At 42.4% G+C, this 14,811-nt stretch overlaps 2 protein-coding genes across 4 annotated transcripts in view; one reads left to right on the top strand and one right to left on the bottom strand.

Moving 5' to 3' along the window:
- Positions 1-9,160, top strand: part of ptdss2 (phosphatidylserine synthase 2) — a 25,536-nt gene extending 16,376 nt beyond the window's left edge. For all 3 annotated transcript variants that reach the window (XM_061035889.1, XM_061035887.1, XM_061035888.1), the window contains exons 8-13: positions 346-459; positions 878-996; positions 1,321-1,435; positions 1,708-1,853; positions 3,060-3,245; positions 5,928-9,160. In XM_061035889.1, the coding sequence (XP_060891872.1) occupies positions 346-459; positions 878-996; positions 1,321-1,435; positions 1,708-1,853; positions 3,060-3,245; positions 5,928-6,081 (834 nt within the window). In that variant the 3' untranslated portion in view covers positions 6,082-9,160. The remainder of the gene's footprint in view (positions 1-345; positions 460-877; positions 997-1,320; positions 1,436-1,707; positions 1,854-3,059; positions 3,246-5,927) is intronic.
- tmem168b (transmembrane protein 168b) lies at positions 7,973-14,811 on the bottom strand. Its single transcript, XM_061035883.1, has 4 exons — positions 13,313-14,811; positions 12,220-12,362; positions 11,687-11,961; positions 7,973-11,220 (listed from the first exon to the last, which is right to left on the bottom strand). The coding sequence occupies exons 1-4, from the start codon at positions 14,444-14,446 to the stop codon at positions 10,673-10,675; spliced, it is 2,100 nt and encodes a 699-aa protein (XP_060891866.1). The 5' UTR covers positions 14,447-14,811; the 3' UTR covers positions 7,973-10,672.

The raw sequence follows: 14,811 nt of genomic DNA, 5'->3' as shown, positions 1-14,811 counted from the left end.
ATGTGTTCACCAATGACTTAACATGACACACATTTGAAAACATCGGAGAGCGGAGTTCAGTTTGACTCAGTAAGATTACAAGTACCCACTCATGTTTAATCAAACCTAAGTAAAGAATCGGATCTGATCATAGCAGGCTGATCTGTCTGTCTTTTAAACTCGATGAATCTTTTCTGACATAGGCCCAGTTTCAGCCTGCTGACAGACCCCTCCTCTTCTCTGTTACATTTGCAACAATGGAAAAATGTGAAGTTTCTATCTGTGGTATCTCTCTGACCTCCTCCCACTCCCCACCACTCTCCCCCTCCCACTCACCCTCTCCTCTTGCTCTCTCCTCTTCCTCAGACTCTGATGATTCGCGATTGGTGGATGTGTATGATAATCAGTGTCATGTTTGAGTTCCTGGAATACAGCCTGGAGCACCAGTTACCTAACTTCTCTGAGTGCTGGTGGGACCATGTACGTATTAATAACACCGCTCCTCTCTTTTTTTCTCACTCAGAATGAACAGCTGTGCTCTGAATGCAAATTAGATCTTTAGAAGAGTTCCATATGAAAGGATCTAAGCACATAAAGGAATTAAATACTTAAACCTGCAGTTAGCTGATTGTTGTTCTGGCAGTATTGTGCAGATAAAAATATCAACACACAAAAGGTCGGTAGATAAAAAAAAGACTGACATTTAAAGTAGGTAGAAGTATGAGACTGATTAGGTGATTATCCTGACAAAATGAATCTGGGCAGCAGGAGGCATGATGCTCATCGTGTCACGTGTCATCTGGGGGAGCAGAGTATTTCTAAGACCGTACTGATCACACAGTTATGCTGGAGTATTGCTCTTTTGTTATCCTCTGTTGAAATATGTTTATGTCCGTAGTGGATCATGGATGTGTTGGTGTGTAATGGTCTGGGGATCTACTGCGGCATGAAGACCCTGGCCTGGTTGTCGATGAAGCCCTACCAGTGGCAGGGCCTGTGGAACATTCCTACATACAAGTACGACTTTAAACCCCGCTGCAGAAAACACTGAAAACAACTGTCTCTCTAAAGCTGGATTTAGTTTATTCAAAATGTGATTAACCCACTTTAAGAAGTCCACACTTAGAGAGTTAAAACACAAACTCTCTCTGCTTGCTTTTACAATATATATGTCATTATTTTCTCTACACATATGTTTAATTTTACAGAATGTCTTTGACTATTTGTTTTTAACTTGAATTAGTGGGGTTGTGTTGCCCTTTATGTACCGTAAGTGAATAACCAACTTTATTTTGGTATAATTGTTTATCTCTAACAATCACTCTGCTCTGTCCCTCCTAGGGGGAAGATAAAGCGTATTGCATTCCAGTTCACACCGTACAGTTGGGTGAAGTTTGAGTGGAAACCTGCGTCAAACCTTCGCCGCTGGCTTGCTGTGTTAGGCATCATCTTTATGGTAAGAAGTATCCTCTTTTTTTAAAGACTTAAAAGTGGACTTTATCTCAGGGCGTTATCACATTAGGCACGATCATTTTTGCACCGTGCCAGAGCATGATTGGTTTCGGGTCCTTAGTGTGAAACAACCCTTAATATACACCACCTTTTTTTAAAAATCTATAGAATAACAGTTTCAGGGGTGAGTGTGACATTATGTCCCGTTATCTTTGGATTGATTGTATTTTCAGAGCTCAGTAATAATGTGAGTCATGTCGCCTCGTCTCTTCTCAGTTCCTCCTGGCAGAGCTGAACACCTTCTACCTGAAGTTTGTGTTGTGGATGCCTCCTGAACATTACCTGGTGCTGCTCCGTCTCGTCTTCTTTGTCAACGTGGGAGGTGTGGCCATGCGGGAAATCTACGACTTCATGGACGACCCGTGAGTAGCAGCAGTACAAAGTGAACTCTTGGGGGGGGGGGGGGGGGGGGGAATAACCCTATCCTAACGGATTCATAACAGAAACTTTTGTTCCATGAAGTCACCTTAACAAACGTTAGCTGTAATGTTCTCTGACTGTGTCACAGTTTATACAGAGTTCGCTGCCGACTATTCTAAAAGTTAGAAAGAATAGTGGAGTTTTATTCCCAAGCATTGAAATAAATGTATTTGTTTGGATACATTTCGATTTGAGTGCAGATAACTTTCATGGAGTTTTAAAGGCCATGACAAACTGATAGCTAAAGCCTTTAATTACAGCCGCCTACAGACAGTAAGCACGTCTGCCTACATGACAAATACACAAACACTGCTACATTGGCTTTGTTTTAAATCTATTTTAAAAGTAAAGGCACGCCAAATGATTTTGATGATTTCTTGAAGGTCATCTTAGAGGAAAGCTTTCAGTTTTCCTGAGTTCTGCAGAATATAACAAAAAAACATAATCGATCCATACCATACATTATCTACTGTATACTGCTTGTTCGGGGTCTCGGAGGGCTGGAGCCGATATAAGCTGTCTGGTCGCCAGTCAATCACAGGACTGACCTGAAGAAACAGACAAAAACTCACCCTCACATTAACACCTATGGGCAAGTGTAGTAGTGTCCGATTAACCCAACGAGCATGGCCAGAGTACCTGGAGAGAACCATACTGTAGCAAGCACGGGGGAGAACATGCAAACTGCACACAGAAAAGTACCTCAGGGTTTGGCCTAGGAACCTTCTTGTTGTGATGTGACAGCATTAACCACTGCACTACCTTCATCCCTAAAAATAGTTTAGTGAAACTTCTTAAAGCATAGTGACTCATTTGTTTCAGTCTGTAATGGAGGGGGAAGAGGTTACAAAACAAATAATCTCTACATTACATGCTCATACCCAACACTTCTTAATATATGTGCTTAAACCATGCAAAGGTTGTTGTTGTTTTTTTTTATGTTTTATGTATATAGAGTATTCTGTTATGCATATGTTATGTTAATATGTTATATTCTGATATGTTTTAATGCAGCTGTACTATTATCCAATGTATGTATATTATGCTGAAAAATCCCTTTTTTCATTATGAATTAACAGTTAAAGTAATAAAAAAAATGTCAAAGATTTGATTCTTCCAGTAATACATTTTTGTCAATCTCCTTTCAGGAAGTTCCACAAGAAGCTGGGGCAGCAGGCGTGGCTGGTGGCGGCCATCACCGTGACGGAGTTCCTCATCGTGGTCAAGTATGACCCCAACACCATCATGCTGCCCATCCCCTTCTCCGTCACGCAGTGCTGGTTTTTAGGAATTATTCTAATCTTCACCTGGACCCTGTGGAGGTTCTTCATCCGGTAAGAACTGGGGAGGAGGGGTATCATCGGATTTGACTTAGGTTATGGATACTTTGTTATAACTTTGAGAGATACTTTGATTTTTGGGGGAAGCAGGAGGTTTCTGGTGGTGACTGAGCTAATCATTGTTAAACTTATCATGGAAACTTAAACAGAAATGAAATGTACAGCTATTCTGCCCCCATTCAACAGTCCTGTACCTCACATGTTTGCTGCTTCAGAAGCAGTTTCTGCAGAACCAAAAATACTGTTTATTAGCAATAATCTGTTTAAACTTGTGTTTGTGGTTTGCTACATTATATTTCCGTTTGGTTCACCTTCTGTTGAGCCTTGTTTCTGTTTCCCCAGCATGCTAAGCTTCTTGTCTATTTTCTTCCCATCCTCCCTCCCTTTTCTCCTTCCCTCCTCATAACTCCATCTTTCTCTTGCTCAGCAGTAATGTCCTTGTGCAGTGAGGTAGGTGTAGGAGAGACATGCTTTGCCCTTTCCACACCCATAAATCAGCAGTGTTTTTATTTTTCAACGACAAATTCAGAAGATCTAAGGCACCATTGACACAATGCCGATAACCCTCCACGTGAAACCCTCCTCCTGCATGCCACACTTCAGTCTCTTGCTGTGTTGAATCCATCGTTACTTTAAGAATTCCCCTTCACATCACTTTTACTCTCAGTTTGAGTCAGTCAAGAAACGCAGACAACAGCCAGCTTGTGCTGACACTCTAGGAGTGATAGTCAGGAGATCTCTGAATGTAGCCCAGAGGAATGGTTTACTCAGCACACAACACACACACAGACACACACACACACACACAGACACACACACATACACACGTTGTTCCAGTCAGCATGCCAGCTCCTCCTGCTGACCTATCCATTATCTTAACCAATACCTCACCGTGCACCTTCATACTCTGCAGTGCATCAAGGACACTGAAGCATGCCATGTACTGTATACTCTCTTAGACCTGAGTGTAATGTTATTTTCTAAACATCATAACCTTGATTATTTCATCAACATTTAACAACATTTTACAGCTTCCAAACTAAAAGAAATGCAAAAGAGGATTGTGCGAACATCTGATCATTTTGTATTTTTCTCTTTGGGGTAGTCCTAACCTGCTCCAAACCACAAGCTCTAGTTTCTATTTTAGCCAATTTTGATGCAAACTTTAAATTAATTTACAGAGGGTATAATCACAAGCAAACAAAAAAACAATCTCAGTACCCCTGCAGTGTTACTTATTGTTAATCTTAGTATTCAATCTGCTATAGTTCACACACTCACTGTTTATTCAGCAGAAGGTTCAAGTCCTCAACCTGAAAACAATGAGTTAATTTAGCATTTATTATGTCATATTAAATAGTTTATTTCACAACATAATGTAGTTGTGAGCACATCTATTATTTTTAAATGTTTATTAATATGCATTGTTTGCCAATCATTATCGGTATAACTTCTCTAAAGAAGACATTTAAAATCATTCAAACTGTTTGTTATGTAACAGCCTCCACATATGGACTGTGTTTTTAAGCATTCATGAAATGATGATACAGTGGCTATAAATGCTAATTTGAGAATAAGGTGAAGTTATTTGAAGTACTAAGCAGCGACCTCCAGTGTTAAAAAATTAAAGCCTATGGGGAAATGCAAAGCCCTGCAGTTCCTGGAATGCCCACTTGAGGCTGGCTGTAAAAGTCAAAAATTCCCCTTTATATCTCTTAATAAAATGCACATTTTCACCGCAGAAATAAGTAACGGCTGATTTGACTGACCAGAAGGACGTTGTTGCTGTTTGCCAGGAGGCCAGGATTCACTTTAGATAAATCCTGTTACTGACATTGAACTGTTGGTTTTGGTCCTACTGTTTGCATCATCTGGAATATGCCAGCTAGTTAGATGGGAGGGGGGGGGGCACAAGCTGGATGGGCGTGTTCAGTTACTGAGGTTCATTTGGCCGCATAAACTCCACCTCTTTACCTGCTTTTAAACTAGTAGTTCATTGGAGTCAGCAGACGATGCTGTTCCGTTGGCTTCTTAAGGCAGAGCTCTCCAGCAGGCATTGGTGCGGTGGTCAGGATGCGGGTCAGCACCTCCAAGTTCGAGGCCATGGTTTTCTGCCGGAAAACAGTGGATCGCTCCCACAGGGAGTGAGTCCTTACCTCAAGTGAAGGAGTTTAAGTATCTCTGGGTCTGGAGCCGGAAGGCAGTTTTCAATTTACCAGTCAATTTACATTCTAACCCTGACCTATGGTAACAAGCTGTGGGTAGTGGCTTGAGATTGCAGATGAGATTGCAGATACAAGTAGCTGAAATGAGTTTCCTCCAAAGGGTGACTGGGCTCGACTTTGAGATAGGGGAGATAGGGAGCCAGTTGAGGTTGTTCAGGCATCTGATTAAGATTCCTCCTGGTTGCCTCTCTTTGGAAGTCTTCAGGCCACGTATAACTGGGAGGAGACTCAGGGAGAGACCCTTGCTAAACCAGCTGCCACCGCGGCCCGGCCCTTGATAAGTGGAAGAAAATGGATGGATAGTTAGAAAACCTCAAGAGCAGGATAATTTCTGAAATGCTTTTTAAAAACACAGAAAGCAAAAAAAAAAACTCATGTGGAACAAACTGAATGCAGAGGAACACAAACAGCCACGTGTTCTGTGAATAATTTCCCTTCAATCTCTTCACAGTGACATCACACTGCGTTACAAAGAGACCCGCCGACGCAAACAGGAAGTCCCCACAGACCGAGAGCGTCCTCTTGGCAATGGCAGCACATCCACCCCATCTGGGCGGAGCAAACTGAACGGCAGCTCAGAGACAGTCCGTCAAAGGAAATCCTGAAGGTCAGCCGCAGCCGTCCGATCTGCTGCAGCTGAAGGGTGAGAGAAAGAGGTTTTGAGAAGACTGAAAGAAGCACATTTAGAGGCAAACAGATGGACACATGTACGTGCTGTGTAGACTTTTATTGTGCCTACATGAAACCAAGTAATCATTCAACAGAGAGGAGGGGTAGAAGGGGCAGTTTTCATTCAGTGCATTGTATAGTTATTGTCTTACTACAGGGATTTACCTCATTCTATTTTTTATGAAAATATTCGGGGAATTATACACAGGAGTAAGTACATTGTTTGTGTTATTTATATGTTAGTTTGGTTGCCGGGTGACAAGGGAAGAAAAAGCTGAATCAAAGATATGTAAAAAAAAATAAAGAGGCTCATTAAGGTGAGCGTGGGAGCGGAGACTCTTGACCAATCATTTTTTTCAGCAATTACAATTTTCCAAGCTGCACTTGTCTTAAAAAACACAAAAACAAGAGAAGACGTCAGAAACATGTCAGCCACTGTAAATAGGCTTCCTTGTGTGTTGTGCAGTACAGGTGAGAGAGCAGAGTATTTGGAGCAGTGAGGGATTTTCAGAGGTCACTTATGTTCTGTATGAACCAGGGATTTTGGTCACACTATTGCCATGCAGAAGATAAAGTAGAACTCAGTTAATGACACATTTCTTTTCTTTCTTTTTTTTGTTTGGTTCAAAATAAACTTCTTTTTTTTCTATTGATTTCTATGCATTGTTGACAGTTCATAGCACTCTTGTCTTAGCCTTGGTTCAAAGATCATGATGCATTGTTAGTACGTGTGGGAGACAGCGTCAGCTTTTGATTTACAGTTCAGGTTTCCTTGCCGCACTGAGTGCAGAGGTCCTGCTGAGGATCCTCCTTCAGTCTGACACAGATGAAGAACTGCCCCATAGCCTTGATCTCCTTTGTCCCTGAAATGAGCGACAACTTTGTGTAGAAAAAAAATCAAATTAAAAAAAGCTCAAGATGTACCATACTCGCTGATATTATACATGATATATGGGATAAAGTTTGGGTGTTTTGTTTTTTTTGTAGATGTTTTATTATTTCTCTAGGTTGAATGGATCGATTATAAACACTAGATAGTACTTCAGTTCCTTTTTGTAAAAATAAGGTGCTGAGCAGCACTCTAATGAACACTTCCATGACAATCACACTGACAGGAAGCTGTGCTCCTATAGGTCAAGACATTTTGGCTCACATACAGCAGATAATCCTCCGTTTCAGCCCGGCTGTAAAATAATGCTGGGCTCGACTGACGGCTGAGCAGAGCTCGAATTAAAAGTGTGATTCTGTTTTATGCCAAACATTTTTATTGAACACTTACATTTTAATTGATCAGATGTTCTGCAGTGGCTGAAATTAAAGTATAAAAAAAAATGAAGCTGCTTTTTCAGATGGAGGGAAATGAAGGTTTAGGTTTGTGCTCGCCTCAGTTTTGGGAAGAGAAGTCACTTTTTCCAGCTCTGTGGGGGTCGCCATATTGCACATGCAACAAAGCCAAAGCTTAGATTTCATTCTTGCTAAAGCCATAAATGCCAGCCAGACTCACCTGAGCTTTCAACCCGCTGCTAAACCTCATTTAGGACTCTTTTCAATTACAACAAAGTCCCAAAGCCACCGGGACCCTCCACGTCAGCATCCAGGTTTTTTTAAATGACACAACAGGGATTTACACCTTCACACCATCTTTTCTCCAGCACCTTCTTTATTCCTGCTTCTTGAATGTCTCTCCGTCTGTAAATGGAGTCATCTCAGTGAATTGTATTTCCTTAAGAGTTAAAATGTTAAATGTAAAGCCGGAAAGTTATTAAACTATTGAAATGAATAATTGATAGGTTCAGTGATTTTTTTTTATTTTTTTTAAACCCCGCCCCCTGCCTCGCCCCCCAAATATTGTCCTTATACACTTTTTAGAATGTGCTGACTCTCCTTATCTTGTATGATGACTAAATGTCTTTCACTTTTGAATTGTGGCTTTAAAACACCAAATTTGGATTCGACCAAATTAAAGAAATTGTAACTCTGACCCCATTTTTCACTTTTTTCTTTTTTTAGAATAAAGGTTGATCAATGAGTCTGTAAACTATCAGTATATTATTGATAATGTAAGTAATAGTTAAATGTTATGAACTTTCATTATGATACGAATATAAGCTTGAACAAAAAACATGCAGAGTTAAACCCTTGATTTGTGTGTCAGTCTGCTGAAACATTCACTCAAAACCATTCAGTCTTTGTATCAGAGAATCAGTTGTGCATTTTGTGTGTTACTCATTGCGTGTCATTGCGTGACGAGACACAATCTGTGCATCGTGCTGCAAAATGTCCGGTTTTAAACTAGGCTGTTCATACTTTAATGACCATGTTGTGAATCTCTCCTGAATGTAAATCCAGCACAATCTGCTGTCCAAATGAGTCATCATACATCAGCTTATTTGGTGGAAAAAACAAACGCTAAAGTGTTGTTTATCATTTATGCAAAGGCTAATTCATATGTTCAAGCAGCCTTCAGATGTTGTCTTTTCTGCATACAGTCACAGCTGTGAAAGTTAACCTAAAATCCATGTTTAGTTCAGAAGTGTGTACTAGTTTGTGAACCTGGTAGGAGTTGAGGCATTTTGTTTATTCCCTCCCCTACACACATTTCACACATGTGCTGAGGATTAACTGGGTACCAGTCTATGCCTTGCATTTGTTGAGATGCTTTCGTTGGAAATAACAGAAGACTGAAACCCAACCCGAGTCATGACTTTGCACATCAGCTCTGGAATCACAAAAGAATCCAGAAACCTGGCTAATGAATGAGATGTTAGGAACTGGTCCCCCTCCACTTAAAAGACCTTTTTCCTTTGGCGTGTTTGAGGGTTCAGTGTAGTTTCACCTGCAGCCACATGGGGGCAGTGATTGTCCTTGACTGATCATTCGCAAACTTGCTGTAAAAGCCATTTTCAACATCGTTTGTGTAAATGTAAATATGTTCAAGATCATGCAAACTGAAACATGCTGCTGCATCACATAATTTTATAATGTTTTCAATAAAATCGACCAGAAAACATGAAATTACTGTCTGATGTTATTTCTCAAGTATATACCCTTAAGAAAATGTATTTATTTTGCTTTGTGATGGGGATGACGATACTGATGGCCTGCAAAGAGCTCACTGACAGCAGCTGTATCCCTGCACAGTGATTTCATTTTCTGTCACCCTGCAGAAAGAGGATCCTCACGTCACAGGTATCACAAGTTCAACAAGCACAAGAGATTGTCATGAAACCCCAGAGACACTGTTGTAAAGCAGCAGATAGTCGAGCTTTTCTTATCTCAAGCCAGAATCGGAGCAAAAGCATGCTTAAAGCCAACTCGTTTATTTTAGAGCCGCCTGTCTTTACAATCGAACAACCATTTCCTCATGTTTTCATCTGGCCTGTTGCCATCATTGGACAGCTTCTGGCTCAGGTGTTAGAGCGGCTGCCCAGTTCCATCAGTATAGGTTACAGTGACCTTAACCCAATGGATCCTGATGCGGAGTCTCCCTATAATGAAGTTCTTTGTTCAGCATATTATCAAGTTAGTTTAACAAGCAAACAAACCCTTAATCATTTTATAGATAGTAAAAAAAAGTGTTTACATTTCCATCAAATAAAACCAATGAGGAGCTAATGAAATTCATAGTTAAAGCAGCAAAGTCCTATTCCCCCTTTATTGCATAGTTTTGAACATCTTTCATCAGATTCTCTCGCCATAAAGCTCTGCAAACACATCACACTGGTTAAATACTTAAATATCAGAGTAAACTCCTAAACCAACCCAGGAAGAAAAAGAAAACCCTCTCGTGCTGCATTTGATTTCCAGGGTTTACTGTGACATAAATACTGTAGTTCTCACACGTCTGCTTGTAGTGCAATCGTCAGTATAGGGCTCCCTGAAGCAGCTGCAGAGTATTTCTAAATAAGCTTTTCGCAATAGGCTGGCACAACAGATGCAAAGCAGTGCATTTAGTAAGCTCAAGGCTTGGAGTGTAGAATGCATAGTGCAGTACAGAGGGGTCATGTCACATCAAAATATAACACTTTAAATATAGAAACAGACTGCTTCAAATATATATTATTTACGCCTGAGATCCTCCCGTCAAAATGTACCTAGCCCTCTTTGGTTTACGGTTAAGGAGATATTTTATCATCAAAGGCACAACACACGTTTTCAAATCACACTGGAATCAGGTTGGACAGTATATAGAATACAACTGTGCAAAACAGAGTCAATGTGCTTGTTTTCATACCGCACACATTGATTAACATTTGATGGGTCTTGAAATCAAAGCTAAAAAACACAAATATAGAATGATTTTCAGAGAATATAAAAACTAAAAATATAAAAAAAAGGCTAATTTAAAATGCATCAATCAGTAACTAAGTGATTAGATCTTTAGTAACAAACAAACTGCTGGTTAGCAACAAAGTTAACAATGCAATAGCTGCCTAAATCCAGGGTCAAAGGAACTCGTTTACTGTAAGAACATTTTCATATATATATAAAAAAAATCCTGAATATAAAAAGCCATTGATCATATTTCTACGATCTGACCAGTTTGAAGCCCTGCCCGATGTCCAAGATCGCAGGTGGAAAGCAGTTGAGTTTGACTCTCTTCAGACATCTCAGGCAGACACAGCAGAGCCACAGCAGGTTCAGACCGCCGCACCACAGCGCCAACTGCACCACCGGGTAGGTCATCCGAGGGAAGTACAAGCTCCAGTGGTTTGTGACATCACTTCCTGTCGGCAGGTGCAGCGTGTAGTCGCTCCAGTGTTTGGAGATGCCATAGGTGGCAGAAACCGCCCTTCCCCTCTCTGACCACTGGATGGCGCTGTTTGAGTTGCAGTTGTATTCCACCCACTGCGCGGTGAAGTCTCCGAGCTGAGGGGGGTCCTGCAGCTCCACGTCCGTCACGCGAGCAAGCGTCGCCCCCTGAACGGCCACGTACAGACCCTCCACCCTTTTGACCGCCGTCACCCACGGAGATGAGTTGTCGCAGTCGAGCACAAAGATGAGGCGTGAACAGGCGCTGCCGTTCTTCTCCCTCCACCACTCCAAGATCTGATCGAGATGCAGAGTGTCTCCTCCTGACGGGGAAACACAGAGACAGACTAAGTATCATGAATGCATGACAAACAGTGACCTAACCCACTAATTACAGCTCTTTAGCTCACCTTGTATACTTTAAAAGCTCAATTCACTGGATTGAAAATGACTTCAAAACTCTTGAATGACTGAAATATCTGGATGGATTTTTCAATAAATTAATACATGTTTGTTATTTTCAACATGTCCCACACCTGGTACATTGGGTTTTCTTATTATTTTTCTAATTTCTTCCTCATTTTAACCTACCTACTCTCACTTTTGTTCACCAGCTTTTCATCTTAGAGTTGAGTCTTTAGTTCGGGGTTCTTTAAATTTATGGCAAAGACAAATTAACATTATTGTACAAATCAGTTGGCTGCTTATTTTAAATATGTTTTACCATTTACATGGTAATTTAGTCAACCCTGCTTTATCTTGAATGCTACAGCTTGATGTTATCCTCACCTGACAGCGCCCACTCTCCAGAGCGGTGGCTGTGACCGCTGTAGAAGATGACGTAGGTGTCGTGGCGAGGCCCGTCAGGTGTACGGAGCTCCAAGAAGGACTTGATTTTGGCCTGCAGAGCCTCCAAGGTCACCCCGCTGGTGGAGTAGTCGCAGCCGAAAGTCTCAATGAAGTGATGGGCGAAGAAGCGCTGCACATTGTTCAACATGCCTGTAGAGCGTTTGTTCAGATCATGAACCTGGTCAGGAGGCAGCAGCATGGGCTGACCATCAGGACTGAGACAGACAAGAGAGGAAACACAGGAGGTGATTAATCATGTCTGTTTGGATCAGTCATGCAGCACAGGTCAGAGGATGTATGATGCATTAAAGACAACTTCATGAATACAGTGAAAGAGTAGCATTACAACTCATTGGTTTTTTAAATTCTCAGCCAACACTGACTGAGGGAATTATAAATGCTCAATGCCATTAATGCTGGATATGGAAGGTAATTATTCCCAACAAGTCTGCAAGTATTAAATCACAAGCTACCTGCAGTAGTTGGTAGGGATGACCACTGCATAGCCCACACAGGTTCCTCCCAGGCTGCTCCCGAGCTCATGGAAAAGCCCGTGAAAAAGAGACTCCAGAGGCAGGACGAGTAGAAACAGGCTGACAAAGATACTGCTGGAGGCCTGCAGAGCACAGTCATTACTTATAACCAGTTCACAGGAGTATAAAATATCAATGACAAATGCTGTAATATAAACCTACTTGCACTTCTAGTGTATAATAGTTTGGGAAATATAATGAATGAACCTAGCGTAGAAAAACTCCTTTAAAAAAACGTTATTGATGTGTTATAGGAGGGAATTATAAGTAACAGTTAATATTGTTACATTTTAACTAGACAATGCATGGTTGTTAATATTACAATATGTGAGACCCACCCTCAGACTGTGTCATAATTAAAATCAGTTATCCTCATCTTACGTCCCACAACTCCTTCATATGATAGTAGTCTAAATGGGCATGAGGTGAATAAGGAAATACTTTCAAATCACTTATCAAAACTCACCTCTTTAAACAAGCTTTTAATGTATGATTGTGATGTATTTTCTGTTTTCTGTAGTTTACCTTTATGTTGTTATCTTTATTATTGTTATCTTTATGATTTGTTTGTAATAATGCGATGTCCGTTAGTCTGTCCTTCTGTGCCATTCTTTATGTTTTAACCATTGTAAAGTGTCTTTGAGTTCTTAAAAAAGCGCTTATAAATAAAATGCATTATAACTGAGGAAACATAAGAACAATATTCAAAATGATTTTTACTTTATAATAGAATATGTGGTTTCCCTTTAAATTAAGCAAATATTTTAAACACATGCTGTACTCAAATCACGAGTAAACACCAGCCAGAAACAGACAAACTGCTGTCTTATTTACTGACTGTTACATTTTTAAATCTGCGAGGACATGACAGCATAAATTAAAATGCTGTCACGGCCACACAGAATAAAGTAAGACTGAAGAACTACTTAGCTCTGTGGTACCAGCTGGATACATGCCCCCCCTTTGTGATGCTCTGCTGTGGCAACTCTTTATAAAGAAGATAAGTTATAGAAATATTTTTGGCAGCGCCCACCTGCCAACAGAGAACAGCCACAGCAACAGTGGACACCAGAGTGAGGAGCACCAGGCGTTCAGAGATGAGGCAGAAATGCCTCATGCCCTTTGACGCCATCACTTTGTCCAGACTGTTGACCTCTGCCCCCTGGAACAAGCAGAGCCTCTGGCAGTCGCCGAGTTTGCTGTGAAAGCCCCAGACTGTGATCGCGAACACCATGTGGCAGATGAACCAGAAGAGCGCGCAGACGACAAACACTGGGATCATCAGGTACCACTGGTCCACGTCTGTCAGCTTCCGCGCGGCCAGAGAGACGAAGGTGACCTCCAGCACCGACAGAGGAAGGAGCGACAGCCGGTGCCAGAGGCGCCTCCGCACCAGGAAGGGCCGCCAGCGCTCGGTCACGGAGAGACCGCTGAAGTAGACATCCAGCAGGGGGTCACAGATGAGCTGGCCGAAGAAGCAGGCGAGGGCGAAAGGGTTGGTGGTGACGTTCAGAGACTTAAAAAACAACACGCCGGTGACGACAGCGAAGCAGACCAAGTTGGGAAGAGCCAGGAGAGCCTTCATCCGGAGGGCAATCATGAGCATGCCCAGCGCCACCACCAGCACCATCACACTGAAGGACTTCTGGATGAGCAGGGCGGTGCTGGCGGCTGCGAACCCCACCAGCTCCAGCCGCTCCGCCGAGGTGAGGAACGCAGGACGGTACCTGGTGCATCCAAGCAGCCGGTCCAGCAGCGCCCACAGCGTCCTCAGAGCCACACTGGCCAGAAGCAGGTAGTTGGTCACCTGCTCCTTCAAGTCGCCCTCGACAGCGGGGCCGCCGAGGAAACACTGCAGCCCCAGCAAGAAGCCGAACAGCAGGTGGAGGAGGCTGAGGCTGCACCTCTCCATCCGGAAGAAGTACACCGCACTTGCTATCGCGACGACAGTGAGAGCCAAAACGAAGATGACAAGAAGAGTGGACTCCGCGGTCTTCTCCCAGCGCGTGTAGAGCCCCAAGCAGAGGGCCACGAGCAGGTTGAGACCGGACAGGTAGCCCAGACACCGGACAGACGTCCACATGCTCACCTCTCCGTTGACCTCCTCCAGCCGGGTCATGGCCGCACGGAGGCAGTGGCTGACACAGTAGCGTAGGAAACGACACATTTTGATTCTAGACCGACGCCAGAAATAGGCACTTTTAATAGTCCACAGCCGGTTGACGGTCCATTAAAATAAAAAACATGTCGCTACACCAAACCAAAAGTTCAGCTAGCTAACTTGTTGAAAGTGGCTAGCTTAGCCACACGCGATTCATCTTTGCCCCCCCCGGTCAGCGTCGCGGAAAACGCTTTACATCACAACTCTCCTCGTTTGTGCTCTTTCAGTTTGTTTTGCGATACCGGGATTGAAATGTCCGAGACTCTGTTGTAGTTGACATAACAGTTTCTAAAAAAAAAAGTTTGTCGCGTCAAAAGTTTGTAGACACGGGCGCCATGACGCTTTACTTTGACTACGGCAAGCGTCAAGGG

Source organism: Labrus mixtus, chromosome 4 (genome assembly GCF_963584025.1).
Source record: "Labrus mixtus chromosome 4, fLabMix1.1, whole genome shotgun sequence".
In the NCBI taxonomy this organism is placed as follows: Eukaryota; Metazoa; Chordata; class Actinopteri; order Labriformes; family Labridae; genus Labrus; species Labrus mixtus.
This window is presented reverse-complemented; position numbering and strand designations above follow the sequence as displayed.

What these genes read in the sequence shown, in the direction of transcription:
- tmem168b (XM_061035883.1), bottom strand. Translation starts at nt 14,446, where the DNA reads ATGTGTCGTTTCCTACGCTACTGTGTCAGCCACTGCCTCCGTGCGGCC. An exon ending in TGGCTGTTCTCTGTTGGCAG is followed by an intron (nt 12,363 to 13,312) that starts GTGGGCGCTGCC and finishes TGTGCTCTGCAG; the next exon opens with GCCTCCAGCAGTATCTTTGT. An exon ending in TGGAGAGTGGGCGCTGTCAG is followed by an intron (nt 11,221 to 11,686) that starts GTGAGGATAACA and finishes TTTCCCCGTCAG; the next exon opens with GAGGAGACACTCTGCATCTC.